Genomic DNA, 17,066 nt, shown 5'->3' with positions numbered 1-17,066 from the left:
TAATGTATGTATTTAATATGTTACTGTATTAAGTGTAACAGTGATTGCTTTTCCTACAATATTCTACAAAGAACTGTTATTTTCAGAAATTAAGCTAAATGCTTGTCATTGTTGTGACCAAGCCACATAGCTTTCTCCTTTTCATTGTGACAGTCCCAGTCCTGTAAAGACTTTTAAATTACTTTGAAGTTTTTGAATTTACATGTGAAGGTTAAGCCTTGTAAGGGACAAAGTAATTGCATCATGAAATGTTGTCCATGTTCTTTCAGCCTAACCCACCTCTTTTCTAAAATGAGTCCTGTTCTTCCCTTTGAAAGTGTTAGGTATAATGTCTGTTGACACTGTATTTGTTTTTCTTTACTGATATTTTCCTGATTAGAATATGGTTAATTAATTTTGCTCATCTAAAAAAATATCTTTTGTTTACACAAGGAAGGTGAACTTATTACCTTGTCAGAGGAGCATAACAATTATGTTCTGAAACAGTATTTATATCAAGTATGTTACATGATCTAGTCTGCAAATGTAATGTTGCAAATAATCCTGTTTAATTCTGCAGGGATATGGTTTCAAGCCAAAATATGATGGTGATGATCTTACCTACACAGTGAAGAATTTAAGGCGTAGTACAAAATATAAATTTAGGGTAAGATGTTTTCATACATTTTGTAAGGGGGGTTTGCACCAGAGGAGCTTGAGATTGACTCAGAAGTGGGGAGGGCCTTTTTTAAGGAAAACCCCACATTTTATGCCAGTTTCTTATGATCTTAATTTCTCAAAACTATCATCTGAACACCTACTTCATTAATCATCTCTGTGGAAGGAATAAGAACCTCTGCAAGGGCATAACTTATCTTGAAATTCCAGATCATTAATCAGTGTTCTGAACGGTTGGGGGTTTTTATTTGGCTTCCGTGTTGCATATACACGGGTAACATTACTTAGTGTAACTATGGGATTCTTTGATAGACTCTAAACACATCTGAAAGTGTTGGGGTAAGGAGCACCTTTGATTAAAAAAATGCTTGTCAGTGCTAACATAACACTGAGACCAAGTTAGTAAATGATTCATATTATCATGATGCAGAGCCCATTCTGATAAGTTTTAAGGGATGAACTTGTTAGCTCAGAGTGAAGTCTAGCTAAACAGTTGCTTAACAATGCACTTTTGGGTGTGATTAAGAGCAAAAAAGAAGCATGCTGGCTAAGGGAAGGCGGCCAGATAGCCATCAAGTACTACAACAACCTTGCTGGGACGTGCAGAGAAGCAGTCAGGAAGGCTGAGGATTAGCTGCAACTGAAATTGGTCAAAGATGTTAAGAACTACAAGAAAAAAATCCTCCGATACCTGATCTAGGTGAACATGCTTCTGCAGGGGGGTTGGACTAGATAATCTCTGAATGTCCCTTCCAACCCTACCATTCTATGATTCTATGATTAGCATTAAGCAGAAGCACAGGAAAGACACATACAGACCCACTGTTAAACAGAGCAGAGAAGCAAGTTGTTAATAATGCCAATAAGGCAGAAGTTCTCAATGTCTTCTGTGTCTCTGTCTTGACTGGCATAGCTGAACCCCAGATCACAGGATCAAATAACTGTGACAAGGCATGTGTTAGCCCACCAGTTCTAGGGAAGGGCTGCACTGTGGCCTCTTACAGGGTCTGTATCCACATCAATGTATGGGCCAGGACAGAATCCACTCCAGGATGTCAAGAGAAGTGGTTGACATTGTTGCAAGGCCACCATCTGTAATGTCTGAGAAGTAGTGGAGATCAGGGCATATCCCTGATGACTGGAAGAGGGCAAACATTATACTTAACTACAATAAGGGCTTAAAAGAGGACCCAAGAAACTAGGCCCATTAGTCTTACTATAGTCCGTGGGAAAGTAATGGAAGAGCCTTCCTAGAAGGCATTACAAGCTACATAAAGCTGGGGATTGGGAAAAGGCTCCACTAAAGGCAAATCATGCCTGACTAGCCCAATCACCTGCATCAATGTATCACTTTCAATTGGACTGAGGAGAGCAGTGGATGTTGTTTACCTTTGGACTTCAGCAAAGCATGTAACACTGTTTCCCACAGCCTTCTTCTGGACAAATTGGCAAGATACAGACTGGATGGGTGGTCTGCAAGACAAGTAGAAAACTGCCCAGCGGGTCACACTGGGAAGGTGGTGGTCAATGTTTTTTTCTAAGGCTGGCAGCCTGTCAGAAGTAGGATTCTCTAGGGATCGATAAAGGGCCCCACACTGCTCATCTTCACAAATGATCTGGACAATGGGACTGAAAGCACCCTCACCAAGTTTGCTGGTGACACCAAACTGAGTGATGTAATGAACACATCAGAAGGGAGAGCCATCTTACAGAGACCTGGACAGGCTAGAAGAGTGGGCTAACAGCAGCAGTATGAAGTTTAACAGAGACAAATGCAAAGTCCTACAGCTGGGTCAAAATAACCAAGGAGCCCAGGATAGGCTAGCAGTCTTGCTGAAAGGGCCCTGGAGGTCCTGGTGGACAAACTAACTCTGAGCAATGCCACAGTGCGGGAACAAAGGCAAATGGAATCCTGGGCTGCATCCACAGGGGCATTACTGGCAGAGGTAAGAGGTGGCATTGTCCTACTGCATTCAGCTCTTGTCTGGCCACGTGTGGAGTACTTTGTCCAATTCTGATTCCCATATTCAAAACAGAAAGACCGGAGAGGGTCCAAAGGAGGGCCATGAAGATAGAGAACCTGCCCTATAAGGCAAGCCTAAAGGAATAAATCTTTTCTCCTTGGAGAAGAGATGGCTTGAGGAGACCTCATCACAGTTTTCCAGTACTTAAAAGATGGCTACAAAGAGGAGGAAGGTTCTCTCTTCACAAGGAGCCACATGAGGAGGACAAGGGGCAGTAGGTGCAAGTTGCACTGAGAAAAATTTCATCTTAGTTTAAGAAACTTTTTGACAGTGGGAACAATCAGTCACTGGAGCAAGCTCTCCAGGGACACAATAGAGTCTCCATCACTGGATGCTTTCAAAAAACAACTGGATAGGGTGCTAGATAATGATATTCTATGATAATGTCATTTAAGCTCACTTTTCTGTGAAAGGTTGACCCAGATGATCTCTCAGGTCCATTTCAACCTTGGCTGTTCTGTGTTCTAAGTCACTCTTGAACAGTTGCATGATTTTTGGAACAAAGCTAAAGGCATATCCCACAGCATAAAATAGAATAAATATAATCTCATCTCTGTTTACAAGGGAAAATTGTCAACAGCTGTTGTCTTGCATACACTTAAAATACTAATTCATAAGGAAGAATTGGGAACTGCTGAAGAACAGCATCTCTTGCAGTATGAACTTGTAGCAGTTCAGGGGTTGGTTAGTTTGGTTCGAGTTAACACTCGAACATGTAAGTACTCCTTTTCAAATGATGGCAGATATTTGCACATCTGAATATGATTACTTTCTTAAGCAGAAAAGGTTATGATGGGGAGTAATCTTACAGTACTTGGGTTTTTTACAAAACTTAAATAATTTAAAATACTCTGTGTATTCTGGGACTGTACCAAGCTGGGAATGTTCTAGCCACAAATTAACTTCTAGAACAGCTAATTACCTTGAAACTAGCTTTTGCAGGGCTTCAGCATAGTCTTCCTTTGAAAGCAATCCTACATGTTAATTGTTATAGTTGACTTAAACATACTAAGTTTCTCATTAAAATAAAAGAACCAATGTTTATACCCTGTTTTTCTTAACAAAACTGTAAACAGAAGTCTCTGTTCACTCATTCAGGGGGCATAAAAGAGAAATAAATGTTGTGTTAATCAGATCTTTAATTTTTATTATACAAGAGAAAGACCTAATTAGTAGTAATATTCCTTAAGGCTTTTGAAAAGAAGCTTTATAACCATTGGAAACCTTATTATAATACGTAAATTCTAACTGTGCCTGTTTAACTTCATTTGTGAGGGCACAAAGACAACCAGATGATTGTTAATCTTGTAAACGAGCTCACATTTCCTTTTCTCAGTCTATACTAACATTACTGCTGTCCAGTTCTGCTCATTTTTTAAACATATGTAAATGCCAAAATACACATTTTTTTAGGTTGTTTAGGTTTTTGCTAGGAACAGGAATATGTAGTAAACTAATGGTAGAGCTAGAAAGCAAATAGCAGCAATTTGTTTTCCTAGAATCACAGAAACGTCTAAGTTGGAAGGGAGTTTCAGAGATCGTCTGAGTCAAACTTGTGTAGAAAGTAGAGCCTTAGGTTAGTATGTTCAACCCTGTCTTAGCCCTGATGAGGCTAAGACTAAACACACTTTGCACCCACTGTCTCTTGTCATCACAGATCCTTGTGAAGGGAGCTTCTTCATCTCTTCTAAAACTACTTTTGTAGGTATTGGCAGGCTGCGATCGGATCGGCCCCAGAGAAACTTAATTTTGTTAGTCAGAATAAACTCAAGTTCTTTAACCTTTTTTTCCTATATCAGGTTTTCCAACCCTCTAATCATCACTCTCTTCTGGACTCTCTCCAGTTTCCCAGTGTCTCCCAAAAGGAGGACCAGAACTAGACATGGTATTCCAGGCATGGCCTAAAAAGAGCTGACTAAAGTGGTGTAATCATATCCCTTATTTTGCGCTCTGTATTCTTGCCTTTGCTACTGCCAGTGTGCTTTGCTGATTCATTTGGCTTGCTCTCCACTAGGATCTCAAGGTCCTTTTTAGCAGAGCTGAAAAGAGAAAAGCTGACCAGCCAGTCAGACCCCAGATGATACTGCTGCTGGGATTATTCCATCTCAGGAGCCAAACTTTGTATTTAACTTTGTGAAAATACACATAGTTCTTGTTGATGCAGTCCTTCAGCCTGTCAGAGTCTGTATGGCAGCTCTTCCTTCCAGCATACCTCTCTCTGCTCCTGGTTAGGTGACACATGCAAGTCTGTGGAGGGTACGTTCACTCCTGTCATCCAGACCAGTTATAAAGATCTTCAGCAGTATCTGACATCGTAATGATTACTGAGGAAATCCACCCGTGAGCAGCTGCCATTTTGCCTTTGAAACATTAACCACTAGCCTTTGAGCCTGGCATTATATGAGGTTTTCTACACCCATCTTGTGGCCCATCTGTCCTGTCTGTATCTTACCAGCTTGTCTACAATGGATATTGTGGGAGACCATGTCAATTTAAAATCAGGATAGATGATGTCCACAGCTCTCCCCTCATCTACTGAGCAAGTTGCTTCATCGTAGAAGGTACTCAGGTTGGTTCAAACATGATTTACCTCTGATAAATCTAATCACATTCTTGTCCTTTGTGTGCCTGTAAATAACTTCCATGACAACTTTTGCTATCGATCTTGGGACTGAAGGGTTATAGCCCTTTTACTGTTGATAATATAATTTCTTTAGTCTCTGTGTTTCCTTAAAAGAAGGTACTGTGGTAACTTGAGAGTGCTACTTACTTAATCCCAATTATTCAGGGCTTTTTAGGAGTTAATAAAGCATCCATTTTTTGCTCTTTACGTGAAAATACTTTTGGCTTTGGTGGAAAAGGAATTGCAGTTAAAATTTTGATACTTCCAAGTTCCTTCAGTGAAAGTTTAGAAGTAGGCTCTTTGCTGTATGTCTTTTTCATCATCCTTTGTTTCTGTGCTTTTATAAAGGTTTTTTCTTATGTTTTGTTACCAATAACTTGCACATCTCTGATTAGAAAGAGTAGTCCTTAGACCGTGCTCATACCTGAGTAAATTAGATGGTTTTTAAAACACGAGTTTTCAGCTTCTTGCCTTGAAATAAAGTGGCTCGTGCTGTATTGAGCAACCACAGATTCTATTAATGTCACTGGCATTTATACGTCCCACTTACATTTTACAGTCAGGCAGCTTTCACTGGGCTAAGTAGAAGCCAAACTTTATATGTCACCTTTGAAATTTGGGGGATAAGGAAGGTTATTTGATTTGTGGGGGTTTTTTTCCAGCTTCATAATTACCAGGGGTATTTTTTTACAGATTTTTATTTTCTGGCAGTTTGTGTGAGTTTTTTATTTAGTATCATGACTAACTATAGGACTAAGGAAAATGAAAGCATGTGATGACTTCAGCTCTTGGAGAATTTATTATGTAGCTATTTATCAAAGCATACATATAAAACTCGACTTTGCTATTATCAGTGAATATCACCAGCTAGTGCATTTGTTCTCATTACAGTATTTTTTGTATATTTGCAGGTCATTGCCTACAATTCAGAAGGGAAAAGCAGTCCAAGTGAGACCGTAGAATACGTTACTTGTCCAGACAAGCCTGGAGTACCTTCAAAACCCACAGTGAAAGGAAAAATTCATGCACAGAGTTTTAAAATAACCTGGGGTAAGATTGTTGTTCAGCCCTGTTTAGAGTATATCCTCAGTATTTCTTATATATATGTAAAAATGTATTATTTGTATGTATGTAGAAAGCCAGACTTTACTTCAGTAACAGTGCAGTCAACTAAGCCCTTATGGTCCATTTTCATGGAACTAAGAGGAGAAATAGTGATTTAAAATACTTAGTATAGGACTGTAATTTAACACCAAATTAACATCAGACACCAAACTGGGAGGACTGGCTGATTCCCCAGCAGGCTGTGCTGCCATTCAGTGGGATCTCAACCGGCTTGACAGTTGAGCAGAGAGGAACCTCATGAGGTTTAACAAGGACAAGTGCAGAGTCCTGCATCTGGGAAGGAACAACCCCATGCACCAGTACAGGCTGGGGGTCAAACTGCTGAAGAGCAGCTCTGCAGAGAGAGACCTGGGAGTCCTGATTGATAATAAACTAACCATGAGCCAGCAATGTACCCTCGTGGCCAAGGCCAATGGCATCCTGGGATGCATCAAGAAGAGTGTGGCCAGCAGGTTGGGAGAGGTTCTGCTCCCTCTCTACTCTGCCCTGGTGAGGCCTCATCTGGAGTCCTGTGTCCAGTTCTGGGCTCCTCAGCTCAAGAGGGATAGAGAACTTGTGGAGAGAGTCCAGCGCAGGGCCAGCAAGATGATCAGGGGACTGGAACATCTTTCATATGAGGAAAGGCTGCAGGAACTGGGGCTGTTTAGTCTGGAGGAGACTGAGGGGAGATCTTATTAACATTTACAAATATCTAAAGGGTGGGTGTCAGGAGGTTGGGATATGCCTTTTTTTTTAGTTGTAGCTAGCAATAGGACAAGGGGTAATGGGATGAAGCTGGAACACAAAAAGTTCCACTTAAACATAAGAAAAAACTATTTCACTGTGAGGGTGAGGGAGCCCTGGCACAGGCTGCCCAGAGGGGTTGTGAAGTCTCCTTCCTTGGAGGTCTTCAAGACCCACCTGGACATGTTCCTATGCGACCTGATCTAGGTGAACCTGCTTCTGCAGGGGGGTTGGACTGGATGATCTCTAAAGGTTCCTCCCAACCCTACCATTCTATGATTCTATGAATTATGTGGGAAGAATAATATACAAATTGTAATAGGGACTGCAATTGCAGGGTACTACAATATTTTTTTTTTAAACAGTAGTGTTAATTTGGGCATTAAGTGCTTTTGTTTTCTGGCACAAAACGTAGGTCCCACAAAATTCTGTGATTTTTTTTTATCAAAAGAGAACATCCACATTCAACCTTTCTCTTCAAAATGGTTGGCTTTGGGAGTTAAATGTTTTTGTTTGATAAGGATCTTGAGAAACTTTTCCTTAGGTGGAGTTATGTTTTACCCTTATGCTATGAAATAGGAGAAGGTGAAACAGTACCATGTGACGCAGCACTTTAGCAGAAAACAAAACAGTTAAAGGATTTCTTCATCGTCACAGGTCGTTAAACTTCCTACCTGTTTCTGTTTAATAGTGTGTTTAAGTATTTTGCATTAATAAGAAAGCTACTTGTAGTACTCCACAAGTCCAGTCTTGCATCTTTGCAGAGTGCTTTGCTGCCTCAGGGCCTGATACTTGATCTTGTATGGATGTTGTATTATGCATGAAGTGATTAGAAGTACCTAATAACTTAATTTGCGAATCAAGAACTCTTTAGAAATAACTGTTCATATATAAAACCTTTAAGAGTCACTATTTTGAACTGCACTCTATTTTTTTTAATGAGTGATAATTAATGTGATAATTTTTACTTTAATCTGGAGTAACTTGTTACCTTCCAACTTCCAAGTGCTATATGCCATATAATAAGTCTCATTTATTTAGCAGATACAATGCGATACATAACACTTGTGTAAGAGCCAACATTATTTCATCCAGCACATACATAATGTAATGTTGTGGCAGCAGTAGTCTTTTGTATTGAAGTATTGTGCTGTCTTTGTCAAAAAAGTTGGGTTTCTGCATTATTTTGATTTTGCTACTCTCTCGAGTCAGCTGGGAGAGAATAGTAGAATTATATGTAAAAAACAGGTATGTAGGTTCATATCTTGTACATTAATATTGTACCAGGGAGCATAGTGTACTCAATTTCCAATGATGTATTAAAATTTTAAGAGATTTCAGTGTAGAACTCCTGACTTCTATTCTCTCCCAAAATATTTTGGGATTTGAAATGCTGTTCTCAAGCCATTTTTAAATACTCTTATTTGCAAATCAGTATGATAATCTTTTCCCATCTGCAGTCCAAATTATAGGACCATTAGGATCTATGTCTCTGAAACCCTAATCAGGCAGCCTTCCACAGCATTTCAGACTATCTGAAATGTTTACTGTGCCATCTCCCAGGTGCCTGATTGACTTGTCACTCTTCATCGCAGGCTATATTGTAGAGCTGTGAGCTGGCAGCTTTCCACAGTGGGGAATTTGAGTGTTTTGCGTCTGTCCTGAAGTAGGATGCTATGGCTGGCCAGGCTGCTGTCTGTCTAAACATGCACCCATCTCCAGTCAGCTGTTGGCTTTGCCTTTTGTAAATTCTCCCCAAAAGCTACAAACCCATTTAATTTACCTCACTTAGCTGAAATATTGCTGGTTTTTATAGATCCGCCAAAAGACAACGGGGGAGCAGCAATAAATACATATGTTGTGGAGATGTCTGAAGGCTTAAACGGTAAGCATTAGCACCATATGTTGGCATTCAGCTGTGTTCTTCTGCATGTGTGCACCTGTGGGAAGAGTAAAATGTGTGTTATGATATGGAAAGTTATTACAAGGGACTGCCATTAAAAAATGGAGATGTTGATGCTTGTATACAAGAAGTTGTTCTTCTCTGGCTTAGAAAGATACCACAAAACTCTTGTGTCGAAGGATGTGCTCTGTATTTACCTTACTAATTAGATGTATTCTGTTTTGGAAATGAAATTACATATTTCAGAGCAAGAAAACAGGGCCGTGCAGATTTGCTGGCTGTGTGAAAGATGAAAGAAAAACTAGTGCTGCATTCATCACTATTGAAGGAAAGCACATACACAGTTTCTGCCATGTGCTTTTCTGTCCTTTCATACAGAAGGGGAAATAACACTATTTCTAAACTGGATAGGAAACTATTCAGCTAAATTATTTTTAAAATTAGACCTCTTAAGTAACCTTATTAAGTTCAGCAGGATGATCATGTCCAGAATGAAAGTTTATACTTCTCCAGTGCTGTGTCAGATTAAGAAAACACACTGTCCTTATATCATAATGGCAGCCCTATCAGGAGTCTCAGCTATGGTGCTTTTGATGCTTAGTATGGTACTTTCCTCACTCCATCACGTGTCCACATTAAGTCATTTTTTTCATAATTTGCCTGAGCCTTTCATGCAGATGTAGTGAGCTGTGCATTTCATTTCAATCCCAGTCCTCTGAATTCCATGATGTATTGAGTTGTTGGAGATCTAATGAGAAGTCCCCAGGTTCCCTGCTTAATCTCTTCAAAAAAAGAGAGTGCTAAAGAGATTCTAATTTAACATTCTGGCTGAATAGCAAAGAAGTATTTCAGATGGTGCTGGATCTGTATTTGGAAATACAGGAACAAGTTTTATTGATTGCATAAACTTCAGTTACAGTCTGCAAAATGGATGTTGAAATGAAAAGTTTCTTTTCGGTGAAAAACTTTGCTTTTGTAGCTTTCCTTTTTATTTGGTTTATTTGATTATGATGTTTGAATGGGCTTGCTGGCCCACTAATTACTTGATTAAGTAATTCTCTTCTAGTTAATGTGAATACCAAATAAGGAAGATATGTCACTTCATCAGAGCTGCACAAATTTACATATCTTTAAGAAATTACTTATCTTTTTCCAGGAAACTTATAGCAAACCTGACATTTTTTTGGATAAACATCAGTCACTTATTTAGTGAAGCTAGAATACATACTGTGTTGGTTGATTGCACTCTTATTCCTAACTTTTCAGGAAACAAGTGGGACACAGTATACAGCGGAGCTACCAGGGAACATGTGTGTGACCGACTAAATCCTGGCTTCTCCTATCGCTTGCGTGTATACTGCGTTGGGGAAGGAGGACAAAGCATGGTAATACGAGCTAACATTTGTGTTCTGGTCCAATAGTTAATAACAAATATTGCACAGAAGTGCCTAACAAAATAGTCACAATTAGTATCTCAAAAAGGTGCCCAGTTTTTCAAGTTTCTGCCAGTTTCTTAAAGAAATAATTGTGAATGTTCTGTTCTGATACTGTATTTTGTTTAAAGTGATTTTTCCTATTTATAGAAACAGGTACTATGTGTTTCCTGTGTGATACGGTGATAGAATACCATTTCTTAAGGCCTAACCCAAAACAGCAGTATAAATGTAATGTTTTCCATGTGGTCAGTGAGTACCCTATCCGAGCAGCCAAGTCAGTCCAGCAGGCAGGGGATGATACAGTATTTCCTCAGACTTAACAGGATTGTTCTCCATAATCTCCTGCCATACTGTCTCAGCTGTTATCAAAATGTGGCTTTTCAGTCTTCCCAAACAACTTGGTATGCCATACTCTGCTCCCTCATACATGCACACCACATACATTTACATTTGCAGTGTCACTTCTCTGGTGTCATTCAACCTCCCATGAGAAAACGTCATGCTCTATTCTTTTCCATGCTTCTCAGCAGCAAGTGTAACCAAGCCAGCTCTGACTCTCTGCAGACTTCTGGCAGGGCTTCGCTATCAACCAGATCTCCTGAAAATCTTAGACCGTTGCATTCTTGATGCTGTTGTTTCCCCTAGTCCCCCTTTACTACCATGAAATGTATGTGTTCTTCCTTCACATAGAAGTCTCCTGCAAAGATAACCTTGCCCATAGCCACCTTGTCTAAGAATCAATCTGGGCTCCTTCCATGCTGGTTCAGCAGCAGTGCTTACCGTCTCACCATGGCTCAGCCTGCTGTTGTACACAGGACAGGGAAGACAGTATACTTCCCAGTCACCTAACCACAAGTGTATGTATGTCTTTGGAGGCTTATACTCTGCAAATGTCTTTCCCCACAGCCCAAACCCATTACTTTAAAATAAATATTATTTGAGTAACAAAGTGCAAATAACTTTCAGAATGTCCTGATACTTTCTGAAGGTGTCAGAACTCCACAGAAGAATAGTAAAGAAAGATGTAATTCAGCTTCTCTGTAGCTTGTCATAGATACATGCCTCCTGAGAAACATTCTACTTTTTAAGTAGCATCAGTTGCTCATTGCAGCAATGCATTTCAAAGCAGCTGAAAAGCAGCAGACCTTCCAATCCACTCTTTCTGAAATGTGTGTAGAAAGCAATTGTGAAATGAGACTCTTAAAACTCATCTCATTTTTAAACTAAAAAGCTTACCAACTTTGTGTTTGTTCTGTGTCCCATCGAAGCTAATAACCCCACATTCTCTCTGATGTGTTTCCATCTGCATCCAGAACAGTCAATGCCATCTGCTGCACGTTGTTATGCTATGCATCTTTGCACTCACTTTTTTTGTCTCTTCTGATTGACCTTTCTTTTGCTTTCTGAGAGATTCTTACGCAGAAAGTATACAAACCTTAAAGTAAGGTTTTAGAAATCATTGAGTTGCTGTTTGATGGAAAAAGGAATGAGTTTACATCAAACAGGTCATATTTCAAGTATTTTGGTATTGATAAATTAGCCACTGTAATTTTGCATATTGTGTGATTATTGTAGCATATTTTAGATAGGCATTATGAGAAATGCATACCAGGTCACTTAAGCATCTTCATAGATGCAGTTCAAAAAAGGGAAGATCCTGGTTCTGACTCAAGTATTTGCCCTGTGGCATAATAGTGCTTGTTCCTTTGCAGGCATCTGATTCTTTACTGGTGCAGACACCAGCGGTGGTTCCTGGTCCGTGCCAGCCTCCCAGGCTACAGGGAAGACCAAGAGCAAGAGAAATTCAGCTGCGCTGGGGTAATTCTGTTATAACTGTTAGTGACTGTAAAGAATCCCAATGCATTACGTTTTAAGATTAAATAGGCTTTTCTTTCTTTCTTATTTTTAGGGCCACCTCAGGTAGACGGCGGTTCACCCATTACCTGTTATGGTCTGGAAATGTTTCAGACAGAAACTGATGAGCACAGAGAGGTTTACCAAGGCTCTGATGTTGAATGCACAGTAGGCAGCCTTCTTCCAGGGAGGACATATAACTTCAGACTGCGAGCAGCTAACAAGGCTGGGGTAAGGAGACTGTCTGATATGAAATTAGTTCCAGAGACTGCAATCACTATTAAGGACTTTCTCCTTTAAAAGAAGCATTTAACAGTAATTTTTAAATGAGAATTTGCTAATGTGGAGTCATTTAATTCATTAGCTTATTGTTGTGTGGGGACAGGTAAACATCAGTTTATAATGAATAGAGTTTTAGATGAAGAGAAGATAAAATAGCTAATTATGTCTTCTATCTGAATAATGGCATTGGGAAATGGTTAGGAAATGCCACATACTTTATGAAAGGGTTGTTCCAACTTTAATGTTCTCATGAGAAGTAAAGTAGTAAATTGTTTTCTATATACAGCTTTGTAAATTGATTGGCCTCTATTTTTACAGGTGTTGGTTTTCTAAAACGTGATTAGCATTTCTGAGACTTTTTTTATATTTAGTTTAACTTCTGAGTAGGTGTTCTGTCACACACAAGAGTATTTTTGTATTTGGAGTATTAAACATGTTTAAATCAATTGGTGCTGTAGAACAAGCTTTATTTAATTATGTATGCAAAGTCCTGATTTAAAGACAGAGAGGCAGGGCTGCTTGCATTTGTTCAGTACCATTCTCTTCATAAAAATTATCAGGATCAGTTGACACTGTGAAGAGGTCTTTAAGACTTTAAAGTACTGACCTAACTCTTTATCCATTCCCCACAAAAAATGGTTTATAGTTCAAGTATTTTTAACTCTTGTATTTCTTTTAGATGGATATAAATGCACAGTTACAAATTGTGTTACGTTACATTACAGCCACCATGTAACTTCAAAACAAAGATTTGGATAGCACCGTTCTGTTTTGCCTGATAGTTTCAAGTGTCAAATTGATTTTAGTTTCATTTGCTGTAGAGGAATCTTGCAGCTATTCTGCAGAGTAGTCAGATACTGAAATAAATCCTGAATTCAAAATTCACAATGATTTACTTTGTAGGCAAGTAATGAAAAGTTTCAGGCTGCTATTAACTATCCTTACTATGGTAAACGTCTTTTTAAAAGTAGTAGATTTGTGTTTACAGTTTAGTTGTATCAACTCCCTTTTTAATAGTTTGGACCTTACTCGGAAAAATGTGAAATAACAACAGCACCTGGACCACCAGATCAGTGCAAGCCCCCTCAAGTGGTGTGCAGATCTGCTGCATGTGCTCAGGTCTCATGGGAGGTAAGGAAGCCACATTGCAACTATCTTAATCTGATTCTCTTCCACATTGTTAACTTTAAAAGCTTAAGACTGTATTTCAGTCATATTTTAAACATACTTATCTGATTAACCAATACTTGATGGGTAAAACCTTAAAGTCATTCTCATACCAAGACACAAGAGCTGTAAATTGGCAGCCTGTACTTGAGATCTTACTTTATCCTTTTGTTTAAGAGTTTTGCCACTACTGCTGCACTGCATTTCTCAGTGATGCGGGCTCTTTGTAAAACTGTTCATGAATGTAGTTATCTTTCCTCAGAGAGAATATATCCACATAATGCAATAGATTGCTGTACATTGCTGGTTTTATAAGCTGATTTATTGTTTTATGTTATTACATCAGCCATAATGTAGCAAAAGCCTTACAGACTTCCTATAAACCCATAGTATTTTGATATCTGATTAAAATAATGCCATTAATTAAAATTGAGCTTGTAAGAAGGAAAATTCTGTCTGGAATACTGTTTAAATACAGCATTTCAGTGGCTTGAGAGGGAGTGAAGTATCTGAGTTACAGAACTGTATAGAAAACAAAAGATTATTTTACCTGAAAGGTAGAGTTCATTCTTGGGAAAAGGTAGAGTGCACAACTTTCTGCTTCCCACTATGCTTACAGCCTAGTTTCCATGTCCAAGAACCATGGTGTGCTCTAGAAGAGTAGTCCTTTATCTGTAAGACCAAGACAGTGGCAGCAGTGTGCATTTGCATATTGTCACTCCTGCACTACATAGGATGACATCTCTAGACCAATCAGTGAAAACTAAGACCCTAAATTGCCCTCTCAGGAAGACCATCTCTTGCCATTGACCATTCAGGCTCCTAAGCCAAATGCTATATGCTAAATGATTGCTCTATTGAAGCAACAGAAATCATAATTACTTGATACTCCCTGCAACAGTTACCAGTGATTCTGTGATAGATGATACAAGGCCATTAATGCATTCTGATTTATTTGTATTGTACTAAATTAGAAGTCAGCAGAAAAATGGGGTGTAACATTCCTGTGAAAGATACAGTATGGATGTGGTGAGTTTGGTTGATTTGGGTTTTTTTCATTAATAAAATTAACCATTTGTATCTGTTGCAAAGGTTCCAGTGAGTAATGGAGCTGACGTGACGGAGTACCGACTGGAGTGGGGTGGCGTGGAAGGATGCATGCAGACCTCCTACTGTGGGCCTGGGCTCAACTGTGAAATGAAAGGGCTTTTGCCTGCCACTATATACTATTGCAGGGTTCAGGTAAAGACGTAAAGCTATTGTTAGTGAAATCTGGAAATGGGAGCTGACCCTGCTGTAAAAACATGGTCTACTTTGCATTTACAGGCAGTGAATGTTGCAGGCGCAGGCCCTTTCAGTGAAGCAGTGGCATGTATGACTCCAGCCTCTGTCCCTGCAGTTGTGAGTTGTCTTCGGGGACTAAGCGAAGATGAAGTTGAAAGTCCACAGTATTCTCCTTCCACATGCCTTGCTATAAGCTGGGAAAAACCTTGTGACCATGGATCTGAAATCCTTGGCTACAGCATAGACTATGGAGATAAGCAACCGATTACTGCTGGGAAGGTTCTCACCTATCTTATAGATGGCTTACAGCCAGATACTACCTACAGGTATGCCACGCACCACTGCTTCACAGCCTACTGTTTCTGCCACAAGAGCAGAGTCTTTGTTGGTTTCCTTTGTATTTTTTTTATTCTCTGCATTACTTTCAGAGAAGCATTAGTACATAGCCATGGAGCAAAAAGCTTTGTAAGGATGATCATCGTAAACAGATGACCTGTGCTGGTTTTATTTGGAGAATAATTGCTGTTAGATTGTTTATTCTGATATTGGTGTATCTTACTCGTTAATGTAGCAGTTTAACTGAATTCAGATGGCAGATTCAGATTCATAACTGATGTACAGACTGATTACTTCATAGATAGATGGCCTCTAATCTGTTTGGCAAAATAAAATCCATCCAAGGAAGAACCAAGTCTAATCTCCAATGACTAAGTTGCCTGACCTAACAACAGCTCACCACAACTTGCAGTGCTTTTTCTGCAGATATAGCAAGTATTTGGATGGCAGTCAGCATGATGAATTTCTGTTTAAAATCTATCCAGTCCCATTTTAAATCTCTTTTCAAGAATTTTAGTTGCTAAAATCATCCCTTACACTTGGCCTAAGGATTACTGAAAAATATAAATGTAAAAATCAGTAATTCTGCCCAGAGGCACTCTACATTTCTGTTACAAAAACAGGTCCTCAGTGTTAAAACTTAAAGAAGAACGTCAGTCCCACTGAAGTCAGAATTTAAGCCTACACTGATCTCAGTTATCATTAGTTAGGATATCATCTGGCTATGGACTTTTCTGGATCCTTAAAGAATTTACTTTCACTTATTTAATGCTGTATGTAAGACTACAATGTTTCTGTGCACCTTACAAGTATTTACAGTATGTCTGGCAATTCGAAGAGCCGCTGCTCTCTGTTGTCAAACAAATTTGGAAAACAGAGGCTTTTTTTGCAGAGATACTTCTGTACTTCAACCCACAAAAGTGCTTTAATAGAATACATTGTCAACTCTTGTGCAAATAAAAAAATGCATAGATTAACCTAAGTTCTGTGCTATAATTGGCATAAAGTTAAATATTACTATAGTGAAGGAGAAATATTTATTCATAAGGCTGCACACACATTTGTATTTCAATGTTTTGAAATGGTATGGTTGATTGTTTCAGAATTTAATTATTGTAATTAGTTTTTCCAGTTACCTTGGTTCTATTTTAGATGAGCAATTGTTGGTCTACTAAATGAGATTAGATACACTTTGTTCTCTGTGGCTACCTGTGAGCTATATAAAGAACTTCTCTCTCTTTTGCTTTTAAATACATTTCTTGGCAACTTCTTTTAAGTTTGATTTGTAAACCTAATGCCAGTATTGTTTGGCATGAGTATCAAAAAAAAATACCACTGAATTTTTAGTTTCCTCAGCCTTCTGTCCTTTGACAACTTACAGTTTCCCCTTTCCCTTTCCAAAAAGACATAAGATGGCTTGTGATTGCAGGCATCCAAGGTGTGTTACCAGTGAAAACAGCAAGAGAGGTGGCTGGACAACAGGACTTTATTTTCATGTATATTGAATCTGTTCCAAAAAGCCTGTAAAACCTTCCTGTAGTCATCCTTGAACTGACCTGATGTAATAGCCAAAGATATGGATTCACCTCCTTCGGGGGTGAGGTTCTTTAACCTTCCCTCTCCAATATGGCTACAAGGCCTGTGGAGTCAGG

The 17,066-nt window shown here is 39.0% G+C and overlaps 1 protein-coding gene across 5 annotated transcripts in view; it reads left to right on the top strand.

Moving 5' to 3' along the window:
• The window catches only part of FNDC3A (fibronectin type III domain containing 3A), a 120,944-nt gene that overhangs the window by 94,783 nt on the left and 9,095 nt on the right, over positions 1-17,066 (top strand). For all 5 annotated transcript variants that reach the window (XM_061994572.1, XM_061994578.1, XM_061994563.1 and 2 more), the window contains 9 exons: positions 560-646; positions 6,216-6,354; positions 8,969-9,037; positions 10,322-10,440; positions 12,204-12,309; positions 12,401-12,576; positions 13,645-13,758; positions 14,887-15,036; positions 15,121-15,404. In XM_061994572.1, the coding sequence (XP_061850556.1) occupies positions 560-646; positions 6,216-6,354; positions 8,969-9,037; positions 10,322-10,440; positions 12,204-12,309; positions 12,401-12,576; positions 13,645-13,758; positions 14,887-15,036; positions 15,121-15,404 (1,244 nt within the window). The remainder of the gene's footprint in view (positions 1-559; positions 647-6,215; positions 6,355-8,968; positions 9,038-10,321; positions 10,441-12,203; positions 12,310-12,400; positions 12,577-13,644; positions 13,759-14,886; positions 15,037-15,120; positions 15,405-17,066) is intronic.

The sequence above is a fragment of the Colius striatus genome, chromosome 1 (assembly GCF_028858725.1).
Source record: "Colius striatus isolate bColStr4 chromosome 1, bColStr4.1.hap1, whole genome shotgun sequence".
In the NCBI taxonomy this organism is placed as follows: domain Eukaryota; kingdom Metazoa; phylum Chordata; class Aves; order Coliiformes; family Coliidae; genus Colius; species Colius striatus.
Note: the sequence above shows the minus strand (reverse complement) of the source record. Positions and strands in the feature narration are given on the sequence as shown.